Here is a 21,455-nt window from a genome sequence, read left to right on the forward strand (position 1 = left end):
GCAATGAAACAAAGAGTGAAAAATTTAAAGGGGTCTGAATACTTTCCGTACCCACTGTATATATATATATATATATACCCTATATGTTACCAATAAGTATATATCCAAAACAAGCTTATACCGGCCGATGTATTGGCCTGGACAACTTATTGGTCTAGCTCTATGTATTAAATATGAAATTAGCTAAATAAAAACACTCCTCTATATATGTAGGCCTAAGTAATTAATTTGTCCTGTCAATCTATCACTCAGCTATCAGCTACCAATGCAGATGAACAAGTTTCTCTGAAAACCTGAGGGTGTTATGTTTTTTTCACTTTGCAATCTACAGCATCAGTCATTCTCATCAATATCATCTACTTTTTTTCGTTACAGCAACAGTCACACGTATGCAGGCCAGTGTAAAATTAGGTAAACCCATCATTTTGACAAAGGGAATTTTGTTTAAGGGAAGCATGCATTTGCAATTCCGGTCCAAATGTCAGCAGCAGTTCACCCTGCAGCTAAGATTATTTTTCCAAAAGAGCTGATGGGTTATTGATCTTAAAAATAGCTTGTACACTTTTCATATATAAAAAAAGATTAAATGGATTGCTGTGTGTCTTGGGGACACAGTTTATGTATTTCATGCATGAAGAAAATAAATAATTCAGTTGTCCTTAAGTGATTTTCACCAAAGCAACTATATGCATTGTACAAAACATTTACGTGGACACACAGTTATTGCTTTAAAGTGTACGTATGCGTAGGCCCTGCTGGTGAGGAGCTGACTACTGAGCCACCACGCATGCAGCCTGGCCTCGGGCCATCTGTCCACATGGAACTGAAAAATCTACTGCGCCACAGGCAGTGAGGACAGGCCAACAACACAGGAGCTTGTGAGGACTACTTTTACAGCATAAAATGGGGGCTTAGGCATTTTACGACTTAAGTTATTTTCACCTGAATTCTATCTGTCCTTAATGACGCTGAAAAGCTCTCTTTACTAAGTAGAAACATCTGCTACAAAGATTATGTAGCACTGAAACGGCACAGCTCTGAAAAGTCGACTGTATTTATCAGAAGATATAAGACGCAGGCAATTCAGCGCCTCCGCTAGTTTAAAATGCTACTCTACATCCATTCAAACCACGGTTAAATTTAAACATCGTGACTGCAAAAAAGAAATCCAATCAGATAAACCTGACCAATCTGCACCAGTTGAAAAAACAAAAAGCCTCTTCTGCTGCATAGTTAGCATGTAATGTAAGTGTTTATTATGCCTCATATTTTACGCATACCCATTCACCCTTCACAAGTCCACTATAAATGCATAAACCAATCTGTCACTACTGTGAAACACAGAGAGAGTAAAAAAGTACAGCTTTTATTGGCTGGTGATGAGTAATTAAAATGAAGTGGCACCTACATCAAATTAATTGAACTTGCCAATTGATGCATTTCTCTAGCTTTCAGTCTACCACTTGACATTCTGATATAATAAAAATGTTGTATGATGGAAATGTTGTTCCTGGATCATGGGCGAAGGCGGAGGAAAAAAAGCCAATAAGTCTGTGACATGTTCTCAACTCCTGTCAGCACTTCACAGCAATTGGTCACTTCCAAGTGGAGGTTTCCAAAAAGTATATTACAAGTGAATAACATTTGTACCCAGGAGTCCAAATATGCTCATTTATCCCCCGGAAAAGTTGAGGAAATAATACTTTTATTTATCAAATCTTTCTTTTACAAATCCCAGCTGAGCGTCTGCAGCATTTCTGCCAGAGCCACATCTAAACTGTCCCTTAAAGTCGTATTCTGCTGCTATTTCGATCAAATAACAGTTATACTGGGTCCCCTAGCTGAAGGACATATAACAAAAATAACCACAGCTGTACTGCGTCTGGTGGAACTTTGTTTCAGCCTCTAGAGAAGTGACACTTGGCATTTTGAGAAACTTCTTTTTAAGTTTTAACATAAGCCCTGCAAGTCATTTTGACCATTTTAAGACGTTAAGAAGAAGAATGAAGGCTTCCCCACAAGTCATGCTTCACATTGATAAAGCAGTATAATTGAGGATTGACATTTGTAAATGGACTGTTTTTATTTACATTTAGTTTTTTTTTAAATATTTCTCCTTGGTTGTATAATGCTGGATTCAGTTACAGGAGAGAAAGATCTCCACACAGTTGAGTGGCTGGTCTTATTATGCAAGTGGCACATTTTTCACTAACTCCTTCATGCATGTTAAATCCCCAAACCAGGGATGTAAAACACACACACACACACACACACACACACACACACACACACACACACACACACACACACACACACACACACACACACACACACACACACACACACACACACACACACACACACACACACACACACATCATGTCAGGCCTTCAACTTCGTTGGGCTTCTATAGTGCACTGCCTCTTAGAGTCTGCAGTCAATGTATTGGAAATGCATTATGGTGTCACATACACTACCAATTATACAGTAGACAGTGCAGTTGTGGCCTATAGCCTATGTTGTGTTTAAGACAGCAGCCTAAACCTTTTTTAAATTTTAGCAAACCTCTTAACCTAAAAAATTCAACTGAATTTTAGCATTTAGCTAAGAAAAAAACAAAAACATCAACTCTGAACTCGCGGGGTTTAAATTGTGCATGAATTGACAACTTTAAAAGATACTACCCGGTTTAAAAGTCCTCTTTCACCTTATTGTCAGGTCATATTAGAAATGAACGACAAAACATGAAAACCACAAAATAATTCAACTCTAAAGCAACTTCGAAAAAAAATGTTAATGTTCCAGTAACTTCACAGGCTCAGCGTTTGAAACACGTCAACTGTCGACAAGCGCGAGCACCCAGCAACATGCTGCACGAGTAAATATTAAGGTTCACGTTACACTTTAGTTCAATTTCTACATTACTGCGCAAATGAATTCAATAAACACGAAACATTTATTGAGTTGCAACTTTTAAACTAGGGCACAAGTCAACAGTCTGAAGCTGCGTGCGCAAACCATACTTGCAGCGCTTCCACCATTTTCCAGTACAGTGGCTGTACTGGAAATGTGCAATAACTTGGAAAAACTCACCCGCGGATATTTCTCGCTTCTTCTCACTTTTGGCTGCTGCGCTTTCAACACTTCAAAGTAGCAGACAAGAGTCCCTGTGGTGTCTTATCTCCGGACGATAGCTTCTTGGTGTGCAATAGATTTCTAGCAAACCGTCTGTTCACGTATGGCTTCGCCTTCTTTCTTTCTTTCTCTCGCTCGCTCTTTCTTTCTTTTCCCGTTCATGACTCCCTGCTCCCCGACACAGCCATTTTCCAGCTCAGCACGGCGCAGGGAAGGGGAGTGCGTGGGAACTAATATAAAGAGCACGGAAAGCGACGAACAAGAGCGGAAATGCCCGAACGATAAGTGAGGGGTCACCAAATAGCCTCGGCCCATAATGGAAAATTTGAACCTGACAATCTTTGTCTCAAGTCATACTGCAAGGCTGCTTCCCCCCCCCCCCCCCCCCCCCACCGACCGTATCCTTTAAGACCTCTTTTATTGCAAAGAACACTGTTCATATAAAACAGCAACATGCTAATTCCGTGTCTGATCCCATGTCGAGTTACATCAGGAACTATCATGTCCAGTAATAGCTTACCTTTCTCTTAGCTTATTTATTTCAGCTCACCTTCTTCTTCATACATTTCTAACACTGATTTAATATTAGAAAACAGTGACAACTGAAAGTGACAACACTTAGTTATTATCGTTATATTTCAGTGAGTCAAACATTTCCCATACCTAGTAATCATTACTGTATTATTGATATGTGTTTATCAGTGTATAGAGTGCCATACTTCCATCAACTGTTTTATGAGGGACAAATGACAAGCACAAACACATTGTTGTCCTGGACTTTGTAGTCCCTTTGCAATGCATTTATTTCAAGCACTGTTAAGACAATAAAAAAAAAAGATCAGATACCCATATTAGGTAGGACTTTTACAAAGGCCAGTTTGTCGTTTGGGGACAAGGGGTCAAATGGAGCGCAACAACATTAAACACACAAACACACTAAAACAAGTGTTGAAATTATGGAGGATGAAAGTCGAGCACCTATGTGAAAACATGAAGCTTATCACACACACGCTGGCAAAAATAGAGATGAGAAGAGTTGCTTTGTTTCGATGTGTGATGCCAAACCGCTGGTACTTGAAGTATAACATGATAATACAACTTATTTTTTAATGATAGTAGGAGTGTTTGGTTGAGGTACAAAATTTAAAAAAAAAATCTAATCCTAAGAACATACCAAGATGTATATTGCATCAGAAATACAGCGATAGGTCCCACACAGACACACAGTTTTCCCCAAAGAACAACAAACAAACCTCTAGTTTCTAATCTGCATCCTGACTATCTAGAACCACAGCTCAAGGCTCACTATGTGCTAAACATCCATTATAAATTCCCACATTAATAGTTCCCTCAATTCTGCAAAATATAAATGTGTGCCTTTATAAAAATTAACACTGGGCAAAAGCTTCTTCCGTGTAACTAAATTATCTGAAATAAGGCCGGGAAAAGTTTTGGTTACTGGTCCAAACAGTTCCTAAACAAAAACAATATTGAGAAGAAAAATACAAAATAAAGAATACAAGCGGTTGCTGAAATCCAAATTTCATATGTTCACATCTCAACAAAAATGAACATCATATTTAAGAAACCAAGGCCCTTTAGATAAGATTAATAACTTCCAAGAGCTAAAAACAAAAACAAAAACGGAATACATTATTTATTTTTAAATAAAAGGTAAATTGTGGGAATAAAATATTGGGTTGTGAAGCATGCGCAATCCTTTGAGGCTGATCGCATCGCAACATGATTGAGACCCTGCCACATGTAAGTGACATTATAGAATGTATCCGAGTCCATCTACCCTTACAAGGTTACTTCAAAAACACCACCAACAGCTGTTCTAAGGTCCACCGTTGTTTATACAACATACATCAACAGCGTAGGTTATTATTACTGCAACAAGACTTGTTTCCATATCAAAATATACAAAAGGATATCACCTTTACTCATCTCTTCATCTACTCAGGGCCTCTGGTTGAATTCATTCTTTTCTTTTTTTCTTCTCCATAATAATTTAACAAAAATCATCAAGCACACACACATATTAGCACTATAATGTAAACATTCATTCCTAACACAGTTTTTTTAAAGTTTTTTTTAAAAACAGCAATGGAAACGAGTATTGGAAATCATCGTTGAGATATAAATTTCTGTTACATACTGTTATACGGCTACTACAACTTGCGCACTTGAGCTAGGCTAGGTTTGTAAGGAGCTGGACGAAAGCTTGATTCAAAAGGTATCGGGAGGACAGAGAAACCAGTCCTGGTCACAAAGCTGTATCCAAACACCTGTATGTTGATAGGTTATGATAAAACACCGCTAGAGGAGTGCCACACTTTTTCACAGGACAGACAGAAAGTGGAAGTAGAGTTCACTTCTTATGTACAACTACAGTACCTCTTTTTAAATGGTCCCTATGGCTAAACCATGCTTCGGCACCACACCTAGGCTTCCGGGTATTAGGATGTTGATATTTCTGTAATTTAAAATGTTTATGCAAGGCCTGTGTTCGGGATGGATGAGTCCAAATTGCCACCACAATCTGAATGATGGAGAGGAAACGCAGACTTTCTTCTGAAATTATACATTAAAGGTTGCAGGATAAACACTGCAATTTTGTTTCAAAGACCCAATCCGAACACAAAATAACACCCCGTTCTTCAGGCATTGAGGTAAAAATAAAAATACAAATAAAAAAAGATATTTGGTACAATATCGACTGATGTTACCTGCCCTTTTCTGCACCTGCTGTAAAACCACACTGCGTGGCTTGTGCCTTTCCTGAACTAAGAACAGCTGAAACATCCAAGGTATTTTCCGCAACCAAAAACCCAAACAAACAAGATGAGCATAAAAAGTCATAAATAAGTTTCTTCATTTAAAATAAAAAATATATTTACAAAATACATCAGTTACAGGTGCCACAGTGATTTGAGAACCAAAAGAGAAAACAAGCAACTAGGAAGTAAACATAGTTTGACAGTCATTCTGTTAACAGTGTTGCAGGATGCATATATGAGAAGCATCGATTTGTTAATTTGTTCTTAAGTCTTCAGGCAGTTCCTTATGATGATTTGAGACTTGGTCACAGTTTTCTGGACACGCATGCAAGGCCTTCAAATGTAGGTACAGTAGCAGGTCAAAGACTTCACTTTTCTCTGGTCTCTTTATTGACCAGTTCTCCCTGGCAAAGTGACAACAACTAAAACCTCTCTTTGTCTTTTGACTTGGCTTTCTGTGGTGTTGTTTTACCCTGTGCTCCTCTTCCTTCCAGCTTCACGGCACTGTCTGACTGGGCCGAGTTGATCCAGGATGCCTTGAATGCCTTGGGCTGTGTGGCAGGAAGCGTTGGGCTCGGCGTCGCCTCTCTCTCCTCCAAATCATCAAAACTCACTTCCTGCACGGCCTCCTGTTTCTTGAAGGAATCCCTCCGGTCCGACAGCGCCAGCTTCCTCATCACCACCACCTCATTGGAGTGGTGGTTGCCACTGCGGTGTTGTGGCAAGGCAGTGGAGCGGTAGTGCTCGCTGCCTCCGCTGGCTGTGTCCTGGTGGCCTCGCTGCCCTCCTATGTACAGACCCTGACGGCCGTGCTCACCCACACAGACGAACCCGGTTACGGTGTCCCCCTCCAAGTCCTCCAGCACCTCCCCTTCTGACAGAGGCACCTCCATGGTGTGACAGCGGGTGCTGTAGGCCTTCCTATCTCCATGGTAGCCCCCCGTCATCTTGTCTCCCGTCAGCTTCTCTGCTGATTGGACCCTCTTGAGGAGTGGTGAGCGTGGTGGTTCTGCGCTGCGGGGACGCACAGAATGGCGGGTGATAGTGGGAGGGGACAATGTCTTGCCGTGGAAACCCTGTAGGGACTTGGGGTGACAGGGGAGACAGGATGGAGAGCACTGGGGAGAAAGGGGCTGAGGGGGTGGGATGCAGGCCAGCGGTGAAGGAGGAATACTGCTGGTGGACTTGCAGCGGCCAGCTTTGGTGTAGCGGCCCAAGACATGTAGGGAACTGGGACGGGCCTGTGGTACGGGCGAGTTAGGGGAGCTGGAGCAAGGAGAAGAACTTGAATCTGGCAAAAAGAGATAGCATTGACACAGCTTAACATTAGTGGATATTTTTCAAAAGATGTAACATAGAAAACGTAAGACACAAAGAGATTGACAGCTCCCTTTTGGGGATTGACGCTTGGCATCCTCACTCACCTCCGGAGTGATCAGGAGCAGGAGAGCGACAAGGCGTAGACGGCCCAGGAGAGAGACTCTGTGTGGGGGAGCCGGAGAGGCTGTCGCTAGATGACTGCTGGAAACCCGAAGAGAAGCTACGACTGCTCTGCATGGGCGGAGGAGGCGTGTGCTTAGACAGCTTCTTCAAGATGCTACGGCGTCGGCTGCGCAAGAGACAGGTGTCAGGTTAATATTCTGTCTGTAATATTCTTCTTTGCATGCTTACTTGAGTACAAAGACACTTTCATAATGAGCCAAAATCAAGCAACAGAGGTAAAAACAAAAAAACAAAGAAAAATACAACTTTTAGAGGCTAAAATACATTAGATAGTAATTCATATAACTGGACTTTTGATCAAAGCTTCATATATGCAGCTCTCTCTTTTCATTCATGCCATTTAAGGTCAAAGCAACAAATAGGTGTGATTTTAATCTGATGCAGTTTAGACAGACCAAACTGTAAAAACAGACTTGGAGAATGGGAATATATGACCATAGTCATAGTCATATTAAGTCTAAAGTGGGATTTATGGTTCTATAGAATCCCCACGCCAAGCTTTTCCCTGAAGATTTTATTTGGGTGTTGGTGTGTGCATTAAGCCAGGGTGTGTGTGTGTGTGTGTGTGTGTGTGTGTGTGTGTGTGTGTGTGTGTGTGTGTGTGTGTGTGTGTGAGAGAGAGAGATAGAGCTGGGAAGAAAGTGAGAGAGTGGCAGTAATTGGCTTCAGAGTGAGCAGCGACTCTGGAGTCATAGTGAGAGAAACAAAGTGTCTCCCCTGTGCTTTCTGACCACGGTGGGAAATGTGTAGCAGGAAAAGTTAACCCTCTCCTTGACTTCATGTTGTTGATGGAGAAGGAGAACCAGGAAATGAGTTGGGGGAAATGCAAAGCTTCCAAGCCATGGTCGAGGGACATACGTCACCGCAACGTGTGGTTACATTAATAAATGCATCTTTACAAACTCAAACATTTACAGTATAAACTACAAAATGTCTCAAGGGTTTGCTTTACTTGGAATCGCTGCACTAATATTTAGTTGCATAACCATTATTTCTGAGAACTGGTTCACATCTGTGTTGCATGGAGTCGCCCAACTTCTGGCACCTGCGAACAGGTTTTCCAGCCCAGGACTATTGAACTACATTCCACAATTCCTCTGCATTACTTGGTTTTGCCTCAGAAACAGTATTTTTGATGTCCCCCCCACAAGTGTTTGAGGTCCGGGGATTGGGCTGGCCACATACCATCAATCTTGTTCATCTGGAACCAAGACCTTGCTCGCTTTCTGGTGTGTTTTTGTGTTTGTTCATTGTCTTGTTGAAAGACCCATTTCAAAAGGCATTTCCTCTTCAGCATAAGGCAACGTGACCTCTTAGTATTTTGATGTATTGAAACTGATCCATGATCCCTGGTATGCAATAAACGGACCCAACACTACAGTATGAGAAACATCCATGCAAATTTGAACCTATTCAGTACATGTTGTTTTTTCAGCAACAGGACTTTGCGGAGGCTTCTAGCTGACAGCTTTGCTTCATATAGCCTTCGTCTGATTGTAACAGTAGGCTACTCACAGGTGCCTTTAAGTCTTCTTTGATTTTCCCGGAGCTGATCATTGGTTGAGCCTTTGCCATTTTGGCTATTCTTCGATCCGTTCCAATGGTAGTTAATAGTTTTTTTCCCACGTCGTTTTCAAGGCATTTTGGCGGAGCAGTCTATGATTTTCTGCCTTTCTTTATATGTTTTCCCTCTCCAATCAACTTTTTATCAAAGTCTGCTGTTCCTCAGAGCAATGTCTGGAACGAGCCATTTTGCTAAGTATTTCAGTGTGAAATGCATATAACCAGCCCTACACCATTTGCTTCCTTCCTTCCTTCAATATGGGCCATAATTGACACCTGTTTCTTCACAGAATCGATCACCTCACTAATTGAACACAACACTGCTATTATTTTGAACATGCCTCTTTCAATTCCAGATTCAATTACACAGAATGAGCAGCATGCATGTCATGACTGTTGGTCTGTTTTGGTTTTCTATGACTCTACAACACTAACTAGTAAATTATTTGCCATGTAAAAAATATCACTTCTTCCAAAAAATATGATTTATGAGGTTTTTGATGTTGAATTGCTATTATTTTGAACACAGAAGGTAGCAACAGCGCAGATTTTACGAAGAAGTATGAATCAAGATTTAGTTATCTATCTGATCTAACATTAAGCTTCAGACAGGAGTTCCAAATTGAATCTAATGCTGCTACTTCATTTCACTTCTTTTCTGGGATTCTACCCTCATTTACCTGTCTTGTCCGTCCTTCCTCTTACTCTTCTTGCTGCGCCGGGCCATCTTAGCCTTGTAGCTTGCTTTTCTGGCAGGGCCAACCTTGATAGAGGTGTTCTCCAGTGCAGTAGTCTGAAGTGTCACCCTGTTGCCACTCTGTTGAACAAATCATTAACATAAACACGTATCTATGAGGCATTCTCTCTTAGGCTACATCTACAATAATACGTTTTAATTTTTGAACAGCATTTTTAAAACAAAAAGCGCTTAGGCTCCATATCAGAAATTATCTCCGTCCTTTCACATGACCAGTTGCATAAACCTTTCCCAACTTAATTGTATTATTGTGATCACCAACATATGCAAGATGTAGGACAATAAATAATGTAAAAAATGACAGTTATTCTTGTACCTTGAGCAGGAGCTCCACCACCTCAGTGTGGACGAGTCCCTGCACTGACTCCCCGTTGACGTGAGTGATGAGGTCCCCAGCCCTTAATCCTGCCTCGTGGGCTGGACTGCCATCCTCAACACACTGTGGACGAACACACAAACCACCTCAGATTCAAATTACAGGTCACGTAACCATCTAATCGGCTGTTGCCATGACTGACAGTGTTTCACCTATGCAATTACTACAACCAATGTTAACTAAGTAAAATAAATGACAAATAAACACAAACACATTTATGCACAGCATTAGATAAGTCAAACAGAGTTCATATGGCGCAATAATCGAGCCTTCATAGTCTGACCTTAACAAAAGTTTTAAAATGTCATTTTTAGAACTAACTTTGCGTGTTTCATAATTACACTCTAAATTCGTTGAATGTACAGAATTCTACATAAATGCTTAACGCCATCAACTACAGCTGAGGACACGTACCCAGACCATGTGGTGAACAGTGTAGACGTCACTGTCTCCCATGTAGACTCTGATTGCTCGCAACGCAAAGCCAAACCTCTTCCCAGAGCTGTGGATGACCACCGGAGGCCTGAGGCAGCTGATGGTGACAGAGAGGTCCCTGCTGGGGGACGAGTCTCTGGACGAGGGGTTGGACGACAGGGACAAGGAGGATTTGGGGCTCGTAGGAGGACCCGCTGAGTCATCTGGATCAGCATAAGAAGGTGGTAAGAAAAGGTCATTAGAGAAGTGTTTATGGATAGTATGTATGAAATCTTCTTATATTTTTACATCATTCAGTATTTGAAAAAAACTACTTCTAGTAAAAACCATAATAAGAATGCTAAAAAGTGAGGTTATTCTACTATGTGGGATTTTTAGTTAAATAATTGGAATGTGTAAACATTATAAAGACATGACATTTTCTTATCTTGGCCACAGTATTGGTATTTGTGGTTTGTGCATATTACACAGCATCAGACTGTAGAGGGCACTACTAACACATAAATAGTCTTAGCAAACAGACAGACTACAGCGGTGTCTGTAAAAGACTTTATTAATCAAATTCAAAAACATGATTATGGCTGGGATACCAGCTGAAGATATACCATCTTCTATATGAAGTAAGATACGTGACAAAAATATTATAGATCACAGAAGACATTATTATCATTCTGTTTACCTGGGGTGATGATGAGGGACAGGCCAGAGACAGAGGCAGACTTGGGGACCTTTCCAGCTGGGGGTCTGGGCTTCTCGGGGGTCTCCAGCTGGTGGGCGATGCGCCGAGACGCCCCTCTTCGGAAGGACGGCCGGGTGCCTGTGCTGTTGCTCCGGAGCCGAATGCGACGCAGGTTGGAAACCATTCCATCTAAGATCAGGAGGTACGGAGAATGAGCATGGGTGTTTTGTGATTGCAAAAATTTAGGAGAAGAGAATATACAGTGGTCTGCGTTAGCCAGTCTTACCTTCCTCCTCAGCAGAGATGGCGAAGCGAGGCATGATGTCGAGGCTCTGGGTGCTGTTCATCACCAGTGGGCTGGTGCTGCGCTCGGACTGGGATGAGCTGGACGAAGCCCGGGGACGCAGACTGCAGTGTGCAAAAAATGCAGGATTTCAGTAAAACATGTATATGAATTTTCAACTATGAGTGAGTAACCATCACTTTCCAGTGAAGAACTATGGAGCAATTTTGGATAAAAAAGAAATAAATCCAGGTGTACCATATTTATTTCAGTCTGCTAGCATTACCATACTTGCATGTAAATGAGCTCTGGAATTGTTTCTCAACCCGTAGTTCCATGGTCACGTTGGGGAAAAACATTACCTTTTAGTCTTTGTTCATTAGTTTTAAAATGCAGTTTTTATCAGCTAAAATATCACAATTCTGTCAGTAGAGGTTAGTCCAGTCTTTCATGTCTTAACAGTTAACTCTATTCAGGGTCAAAGAGGGACCTGGGGACGTTCCCAGTATGCAATTAGAGCAATGGAAAAGCCTAAAGACGTCAGAGCGTACTAAGAAAACACATACAAACTCAATATAGAAAGAATCAAACCTGGGTTAAAAAGGTACAGTGTAAACCATTTAGAATGACAAAGGTTTATTACCATATCTTATAAAAATGGCATATTTAACGAGAGAGAACATAACACTTTACATATTACACGAGGGCTGACAGTAATTATTTTCCTCATCACTCTCTCATGTTTAATGCTCTCACCTCCCCCTGTGTCCATCTGCCCTCCTGTCTCCACTAGCCAAGTGTTTGTGTACATCACCAGGAGAGAGGACTCCCCTGCCCTCCAAACGCTCCTCCTTCTCCTCGCTGTGGCTCCGTTCTGACGACGACAGGCTCTGGTTGGATGGTGTGGAGGTGGACAGGTGCTCTGTGCTGCTGTACACCTAAAGTTTAAGAAGGGAGGAAATGGGTCAAGATATCTGGTGGACTGTTTCCCCAGAAAGTTAACACCAATGTTATATTCTATCACAGATTAATTAACGTAAGATACACCTTTTAAGGATATATCTATATAGAGTGCATGAAATAATCAATAGGTGAAGACCAACAAAATAAAAAATTAAAAAGCAGAGCAGTACCTTGCTGAAGCGGTGGGCCACAGAGGAGAACTGTCGGAGCTCCAGAGAGGATTCATCATCATTGGTTTCATCATCGTCATCTGAGTCCAGGTGACAGTAGCGCTCAGATCGTGCTGTAGGAAACACAATGAAAACTAAAAATTATCACCAGGCATTACTGTAAAATCTGGTCTCTGTCCTCCAACAGTCCTAGGCTCGTCTGTGTGCGTGCAGACAGAGATCCATTTGCATTGTAGTTAGGTGATTCCATACTAGATCATGAAAGGCAGGCATTGTGTTTTTCTGTCCATGAAGCTAACTGGTCTGCCACGTACTGTCAAAGTAACTGGTGTCCTCCTCAGTCTCTAGTTGAGGTATGAATTCAGCTTTCTGTCTCAGGAGGCCGTTCCAGTCCAGACCCAGGAAGAACATGTGCATTTTCACCTCAGTGGTTCCACCTGAAGACCCAAAAATAAATAAATCAGACAAACAGATTTGGCTTTCATGCCTGCCTGACTTAGGCCTGGTTCTGCTGCAGAGCCAATCTGTGACCAGTGTCTCCCTTGATCCCTTTGACATACCAGTGAGCCACTTGTTTACCACGGCTCTGCCTCTCTCCAGGCGTTGCCTTATCTCTCTCATTATCACAGCTTTGATGTAAACGCAAAGTGTGGATTTGTTGGACCATTTCTAGATCAAATACAGTCACAAAAATGACTCAAAACCTCACAAAGTGTTGAGATATAGTCTTTTAAGGTGGACAAGCAACTTTAAATATTTTCAAAACGAAATATTTACGTAAATATTTTAAAATGTCATTGCTACCGCAAAATGTAAAGGTCAGCCAGCAGAAGTTCAACCTGGGACCTAGCATGCTATACTCCGGACCTTGATCACACATTTGTCATAAGTCACAGTGCCATATTTTTAAAATGCTAGCTATCTTATTTATATATCTTATTTATATATCGTATTTTAACATTATTTATAACAGTATTTTATAGCTGCTGATCGGTTTCTATGTTTGGTTTTATGGTGTTCCGATGCAACGTTATTTTATTCTACGCTGCACTTCCCAAAGTGTTTTTGGAATTACAGAAAAAATATTATTATAATAATAATATTCTTGAATCTTTAAAAACCAACCAACCTGTTCCCAGGCGCTCCAGAGGGCTCTGTCTCAGCAGCCTGGTGATAAGGTCCTGGGCATCAGCTGGCAGTGCATCCTCCCCTTCTGGCCAGATGATGTCATCTACCGTTGATCCAATGAAGGAAAGTAATTAAACAGAAAAATTGAATAACATCTGAGTAATGGCCAATAATTTATAAGCTGTAATATGCAAGATGTATGTGTGGAGAAGTTGCTTGTGATGATTTGGCGACAGTGCACTTACCGTTGACCACCTGACCAAAGAGCTGTTCTGGTGTGTCTCCAAAGAAAGGCACACAGCCCACTAAAAACTCATAGAGGATGATTCCCATAGCCCACCAGTCTACTGGCTTCCCATAGCCCTGCCTCAGGATCACCTCTGGAGCAATGTACTCTGGAGTACCACACACCTGTAGAGAGGAAAAACAGACAAAGAGAGCGGAGACGATGTCGGTTAAGGTCATACACAACACAACAGACAAGATGAAGGGAAGACGAGATGAGAAGAGACAAACCTGTTTGTCGATGAACTCTCTGGTATCCTTTTCAATGTGTCCTTCATACAAGTTGGTGGTCATGTTCATCAGACCAATCTTTGACAGTCCAAAGTCTGTCAGCTTAATGTGTCCCATGGAGGTAATTAACAAACTACAAAAAGAAAGAAACAAAAACGTTTCATATTAGGTCAAACGCTAACATAGATCTCAGACTCAAAACATCAAAGGCTGAACGTTTCAGAAAATTCTGTTCCAACTTCAAAAAGATTACCAGGCTTTTGAAAGACGCTGGCAAGTCTAATAAAAATGACAAATGCTTGAAAGTTATACGGTGCTGCCTCAAAGCAGAAATACAGCTCCCGTGACATGGTGCTCTTTGGATGCTTGTACATAGGCTTTAGTGGTGCCCTAAAAATATTCCTATTATTATTATTTTTAATTATTATTATTATTATTATTATTATTATTATTATTACTACATGTATGCTGTATGTATGTGTATTGTATCCTAGTATTTCATTTATATTTATATTCTGGGCTGTGTGACTGATGTCTTTAACACATCATTTCCCATTTTTTGGGATCAATAAATATCTATCTATATATCTATCTATCTAATACCCTATCTGAAGTCTCTTTCCCAAAATTCAGCCTTGGTGCAGAATTACAGCCACTAGAGCCAGTCCCACAATGACCTTTCCTTAGTATGTGCCATTTCTGTGTCTGTAGCTTTTGAGGAGGGGGGGCTTATTTGCAAGCCATGCAAACAAGCCATGTCTCTCTCTCATGGGTGGGCCAAATTCTCTGAGCGGGCAAAGCAGAGAATGGAGAGGTAGCCTTGCCCCTTATGACCTCATAAGGACCAAGATTCCAGATTGGCGCATCTGAGCTTTCCTTTTCTCAGAGAAAAAGCAGGATACCCAAGACTCGGTTTACACCTATCACCATTTCTAGCCCCTGGGGGGGCCTAAGGCAGGCTGGGGGAACTCATACTAATGGGAAAAAAAACTCATAAAAAGGGACATTTTCATGCCATGGGACCTTTAAAAAAATGAGGACTCACTTGTCAGGTTTGAGGTCTCTATGTACAATGCCATAGTTATGAAGGTACTCCAAAGCCAGGACAGTCTCTGCAAAATACAGCCGAGCCATGTCCACAGGCAGGGGACCAATGTTCTTCAGTAGGTTGGCACAATCCCCACCTTTAAGTACAAAGACGGTCAGATGCAATGTTTAGGCTTTCCGAATGCTTGTGGCAATGTGTCCTTTTGCATTTATAGTAGGCATACAATTAAACGTAGTTTTGCGTGCCCTGTTCCTGGCAAATAATCATTTACTAACGAGACATAATATGTATGTATTAGCAATTCAAAACAAACCTCACCTTCCACATACTCCATGACCATGCAGAGGTGCCTCCGCGTCTCAAAAGAGCAGAACATCGAAACCACAAATGGGTTTTCAGCAAAGGTGAGGATGTCTCGCTCCACAAACACCTGCTGGATTTGGTTCCTAAGCATCAGGTTCTGCCGGTTGATCTTCTTCATGGCAAAACGTTGACGGGTCTCCTTGTGGCGCACCAGAAATACAGTCCTGCATTGCAGGATAAAGGAGGGAGGAGGACAAAAGAAGAGAAAAAAAGAAGATTACAGGACAAATAGGAATAAAAGTCTTTAAATGGAATGATAGGTACATTGACGGATACTCTGAGCGAATGAAGGCGGGATAAAAGATGAGAAACCATACACATCACTTACGAGTGAACAACAGTTCAGACTTGAAATGAAACTGCCCGGACAAATCCTAAGTGTAATCACAAAAATACTACCAAAACACATCTTTATTTGAGTTTCCTTCCCGCTTTTATTGGGCTCAATTTAGTGTCCACAAAGACTTGAGCCAGTAGGCCACAACAAAAGAAGTCTGACTCACTCACCCATAGGCGCCATTACTAATGAGCTTGATAGTCTCAAAGTCGCTCTCCAGTGGTTTCCTGCGAGGAGGGGTGCAGGCTGCTCGGCTCTGAAACACAAACACAAGGAAAATAACACAAACTTAATTGCTGCATCACATCTGAAAAGCATGAATCCATGCACTTCCATACTTTATTGTTATGTGTGTGCCTGTATTAACAAGTGCTATGCTCTCCATTTAAACTGTATCTATCTAAGCCACCCCTACAGTATTGTTTTATATTTCTTCAATTCAACTGCCATTACTTCACCCACCCCCGTTTGTTCTGTCAAACTGAGTCACATTACAATTCAGTATAACTACTTTTATAGCTAAAAGTTTATAGTTATTCTTATACTGTATTTTCTATACTGTATTTTTTTATACCTCTCTATTTTCTATGCAAGTGTTTTTTAAGCTGCAGAAATCTGCTGCTGAAAATTCCATTTCCTTGCAGGTGTCATCCCAAAAGGATCAATAAAAAGAAGTCTCTAAGTCCGTTTAATGTAAGCTGGTACCTGTGGTGTGGGCTCTCCCGTCTCATCAGACTCTCTGCTGGCGGCTCTGTGACTCGGACTAGTCTGCTCCAGGTGGACCATCTCTGTAACAGCAGCAGACACACAAATCAAACTCTGTTCACTTTACGTGTACATCAGGGAGGACAATGAGGGCTTATTCAACTTATGATGCTTAACAGAACTACAACAGTCACCGTCTCCAAAGCATTTTTGTTGGCGTTTTCTCTTTTACGCGAATGGTTTACAATGTTGGTCTAAGTGTTCAGATTCAGTTAAATTATGCTCTACTCTACCGAACACCATACAAAGCAACACTGACATGTAGTTATGTAGAGGCAGTATTTGCTTGGTCTCAAACTCAAGGAAGAACTCAACAAGGCGTTCATAGTGTACACAAAAAGGAATAAATACGATACAATAGAAAAGTACAAAGACAGAACAATGCTAGTAATAAGTTGGCTAAAGTGCAAAGAATGCTAAGTGCATAAGGATGTTCCTCGTTTTCATTCAAAACAATAAAATGCATACAACTCTACAAAAAAATAACTATGACTCCTGCCTTCCTAACATAGAATTTGCAGCAGGAACTCATCCACACATACAACTGCATTTAGTCCTCAGCGTCTACGATATAAATGCTTTGAAACATCAATATTATAATGGTTACAGGTGGATACCATGACAAAAGTTGAATGCTTTTTATACATGTTTGCATGTAGATTCCTTCACATGTAAGTGTAAGCATTTAGCATTACCATTTCCCCATGTTATATAAATTTAACACATCTGACGGAGATTTTTTTTAAAACATGATTTAAGTGTGGTAAAATAGGGAACACACAATACAATTCATCCATTGTATTTTGAAATGCCTAAATAGACAGTTTAGCAGGTAAAATACTAAATTGAAAAAAAAAAATCCACATATTCACAGTCAAATTCTATACATTTGATCTCCCACCACATCAGTGGTATCTCAAGAATTGGGTGTGCCAGTGACAGATGAACTGTGGGAGGAGGGGTCCAGTATACAGCGTCCTGTATAGAGGGCTGTTCTATCATTTTTAGATATCAACTAATTTAATTCCTATGTCTTACACACACTGCATTACTCTAAAAGTAAACTTAGTCAAATATTTCAATCCTTTTCTCCCATGAGTGATAGACGTGATAATGCTGAAGGATCCCTATTGCACTTATGCTGGCACTGTCCAGTACTCTCACTAAGTCATCTTTATGTGTAATATATTTAATTTATTTTCCAAATCCCATAAAGTAAACATTGTGCCAGAAAGGACCCATCAAAAGCATGCTCTCAAGGCAGGTAGCCAAAATAATGATATTACCAAACTGGAAGTCTCCATCGTCCCTTCTTTACAGAAGGTGCTTCAATGAAATGCTTTCCATTGCTAAGATGGAACATATTTTTTTGGAAAACGGAATTTACAAAACTATTACAAATCTATTTCTGGAAGGTTTGGATGCCGGCAATGCATAATGAGACCTAGAACTGGAACTCTGCTGCTTTTTGTACCTTTAACTGTGCTTTTTTTCTGCATACTGACAGACATTCTGGCAGTCGCCAACCTCTATGTTTTTTCAATATGCTTTTTTTATCGTTGACCTTGTTGGCAGAAGGGGCAGTCTTGGTTTTGCCAAAAATGCTGTCAATTGGCAGCTTGGAACTGTTTTCAGGACATCTAGGAGGCATGATTCCCCCCCAATGGCACTGGGTGCTAATGAATACTGGGTTTGTTTTGTTATTATAATGCATAATACAGTTATTATAAAGTAATCAAATAAATTAATCAGCGTTGCACCTTCCAAGGGATCCCTGGTGAGGCCGAGCTGGCTGATGATGTATCTGGGAATATCCGTCTTGATGCCCTGGCCCACCTTGGCTTGACCCTCTGCAACCTCCAAACGTTGGTAAAACTCCTCCGGATCAAACTCCTGTAGAAAAGCAAGAAAAGACGTGCTGTGGTTTCATCAACATTTAGTTAAAGCAAAACAAAACTACAATAGCAGTATTTTCCCTGGGTTTGTGGAAGACTAAGGTGCACATATTTGAACCTGGTTTAGGGGTCCTCCCTTAAGAAAATGTTACGTAAAAATAAAGAAAAAGCCTTATAATGGAAGGGAAAACCCTGACAATAGTGCAGGAAAGTGTTACACAGAAAAGCTGCAAACTAAAGGCCAGGAAAAAAAGAAACAATTACAATGTGATGACAGAGTTTGTAAGAAAGAAGGTTGAAAAGGCTAATCCAGCTCATTTCTCTTAGTACTTGTAAACTTTAATTATCAATTACACACTTACTGTCAATATTAAATGGCTTATTAAAGGACTACCTCAAACGGCATCCTGTCCAGCATAGTAAGCCTGCTGTTGCTTATTCCACATGCACCTGTCTAATAATTACTGCTACAACTGGCATTACTACAACATATTATCAATGTATGGGAGTCACCGAGTTGTGACATCTGCACTTAAAAAGGGACAGATATTTTGTATGAGGCTCTAAACTCATACACTAATGAACACCACGTTGATGTTGAGTCACTCCTGTCCCCAGGGTCACTACTGTGTCTTACCAGACACTCCAGGAGCCTGGCAGGCCGGGAGATGATGATGAGAATCTTCTTCACCAGTTTGGTAATGATCGTTACCTCCTCGCTCTCTGAACGCTCATACGCCTGATTGGGAAAGAACAAAGGATGATGGATTATTATTGTGCCTTAATCCTATTGGCACGAGAGGCATGAGGCAGTGCGTCTCACCCACAGAGGCTGTCTGCACTTTGGCTCATTTCATTTTTAGAATCCATTTCATCTTCTTGCATTATCTGTTGGTGATTCAATAGATCAGCGCTGTTATTTCAACATCTTTCATCAATACCCCTATTGGTTTGCTCCCTTGCCAGATTTATAAATAATAGAAAGCCCTAACGGTTACACTTTTATTAACACTTACTTTCTCCATCTCTTAGTCTAGCATTGCCTTGCCATGGTCAAAGAGAGGTTTAAAGTCAGTGTTTTGAAGGTGGTGTCAGTTCAGGTTAAACAGCTGATCGTTTTGTAACAGGCTCTGTGTCTTACCTTGTGAAACCTCTTACAAGATTTGTTTTTAAAAAGATACTTCTAAAGTAAAAGTCTTCTAAAAGTTAAGAAGCAGCATTTCAAACCAGCTATTAGAATTCCAGAGAAGAACCAGCGGGCACAGGGGCAAATTCAAACAGTTTAACAAGATACAATTAGGGACCATTTGCTTAAAATAAATTCTCTCTCTCTCTCTCTGAGCTGGAAAATCATTTCATTGGCAAGATGGAAAAATAATTACAGAAATGTGGCTTTGGTGGAAATCTAGACAACATGTCATAACTGTAGGATAAACTAAGCTACTAGGAGACTGAATGAACACAATAACACACAGCATTGACTGTACTAACTGTAGCTGACAAAAAGATTTATCCAACTTTCTGATTAAAAAGAGAAAGTATTTCACGTCTGCAGCAGAAGCCGTAATCTGTGTTGCAGACGGCAGCATGTGCTGCAGTAAAATTGTAGCTGGAAAGGTTATGTAATAAATCATTATATAATAAAACACTTGCACAAAACTAAGTAATTATATAAAATGACAACACAATTACTGTCCAATGAACTGGAAACAGCAAAGAATGAGAACCAATCATACAGGCAACTCCAGGTCAATGTTCCCAGTGAAGCTACAGTACAGCATGCAATGTCCCAGAAGGCAATCTGAGCTATACCAACAATCACAAATCCACTGATGATGTCTTGGAAGGAACAAACACCGGCTGAACAGTTGCACGGCTGAATACTAATCAAAAACAACGCTGTGTCTGTGTTCTCTTTTAGGAATCAATTGGAAAAACATTGTTTAAAGGCGAGAAACACTCACCTCGTGCAGCAGCTTCTCCAGTTTCTCCTGCAGCTCCACAAAGTACCTGGAGGTGACCAGGCCGTTCTGGGACTTGTCCAGACAGTCTCTGGCAAGCTCCACCAGCTGGTGCTGGATGAATCCCAGCACACCGTCAGCCAGGGGCAAAGCAGCGTCTGGGGAACACTCCGCGATAACGTCTAGCAGCCGACCCTCCATCTGGGCTGTCGCCTAGGTAACCAAGATGGAATACTTCATTTAAAATGGTGACAGCAGCATTATAGTAACACTTTCTTCTTACTTGCGCTCCAAAGGTGAGCGAGTGGTTTTGACTTTGTCAGGAGGGTAGAAATCTCCTGTCCTGCTTTTATGTGTGTGAAAAAAAAGCTTGTTTACACGTTAGTAGATCATTTTTTCCCATGGAGATGCATTAGCAACTTAAGAGGTTTAACAGATATAGATCAGAGAGAGAAAGATGGCAAGACAAACAAAACACACACACTGACTATACCTTAGGAAAGCGTTCTTTGTAGACATGATTCATCATGACAATTTCATTGTCAAATGTTCCACAGGTCCGTCCAGGGCTGGATGAGACCCAGGTAAAATAGAAAATCAGAAAGATTAAAGAGATCAGCCAACATTTAATAATTAAAAATGCTACATACTAAACATTGATATATCGAAGCCCTAAAACAATGTCCAAAACTGTCCTATTAAAGCCACACAAAATCTACACATTCACTGCCATCCGGGTTTATCAGTGGGCCTTATCTTGAACCCAAGGCAGCGTGACGCAAAGCCCGGCGCAGT

At 41.0% G+C, this 21,455-nt stretch overlaps 2 protein-coding genes across 7 annotated transcripts in view; both read right to left on the bottom strand.

Moving 5' to 3' along the window:
* Positions 1-3,363, bottom strand: part of pik3r2 (phosphoinositide-3-kinase, regulatory subunit 2 (beta)) — a 39,096-nt gene extending 35,733 nt beyond the window's left edge. For 2 of the 3 annotated variants that reach the window (XR_004658650.1, XM_034886811.1), the window contains exon 1: positions 3,094-3,363. The gene's annotated coding sequence lies outside the window, so the exon portion shown is untranslated. The remainder of the gene's footprint in view (positions 1-3,093) is intronic. The other variant, XM_034886814.1, reaches the window with a different exon arrangement.
* A 536-nt stretch (positions 3,364-3,899) lies between these two features.
* Positions 3,900-21,455, bottom strand: part of mast3a (microtubule associated serine/threonine kinase 3a) — a 35,800-nt gene continuing 18,244 nt past the window's right edge. For 3 of the 4 annotated variants that reach the window (XM_034886773.1, XM_034886775.1, XM_034886774.1), the window contains 21 exons: positions 21,154-21,229; positions 20,664-20,873; positions 19,337-19,438; positions 18,565-18,697; positions 16,745-16,827; positions 16,210-16,295; positions 15,658-15,866; positions 15,337-15,475; positions 14,292-14,424; positions 14,021-14,186; positions 13,777-13,878; positions 12,962-13,084; positions 12,648-12,760; positions 12,271-12,452; positions 11,518-11,639; positions 11,232-11,420; positions 10,532-10,755; positions 10,058-10,180; positions 9,665-9,801; positions 7,343-7,527; positions 6,341-7,209 (listed from right to left, as the gene is read on the bottom strand). In XM_034886773.1, coding sequence (XP_034742664.1) covers positions 6,341-7,209; positions 7,343-7,527; positions 9,665-9,801; positions 10,058-10,180; positions 10,532-10,755; positions 11,232-11,420; positions 11,518-11,639; positions 12,271-12,452; positions 12,648-12,760; positions 12,962-13,084; positions 13,777-13,878; positions 14,021-14,186; positions 14,292-14,424; positions 15,337-15,475; positions 15,658-15,866; positions 16,210-16,295; positions 16,745-16,827; positions 18,565-18,697; positions 19,337-19,438; positions 20,664-20,873; positions 21,154-21,229 — 3,706 coding nt within the window. Of the gene's footprint in view, positions 7,210-7,342; positions 7,528-9,664; positions 9,802-10,057; positions 10,181-10,531; positions 10,756-11,231; positions 11,421-11,517; positions 11,640-12,270; positions 12,453-12,647; positions 12,761-12,961; positions 13,085-13,776; positions 13,879-14,020; positions 14,187-14,291; positions 14,425-15,336; positions 15,476-15,657; positions 15,867-16,209; positions 16,296-16,744; positions 16,828-18,564; positions 18,698-19,336; positions 19,439-20,663; positions 20,874-21,153; positions 21,230-21,455 lie in introns of all 4 variants that reach the window. The other variant, XM_034886772.1, reaches the window with a different exon arrangement.

This window comes from Etheostoma cragini, chromosome 12 (assembly GCF_013103735.1).
Source record: "Etheostoma cragini isolate CJK2018 chromosome 12, CSU_Ecrag_1.0, whole genome shotgun sequence".
Lineage (NCBI taxonomy): Eukaryota > Metazoa > Chordata > Actinopteri > Perciformes > Percidae > Etheostoma > Etheostoma cragini.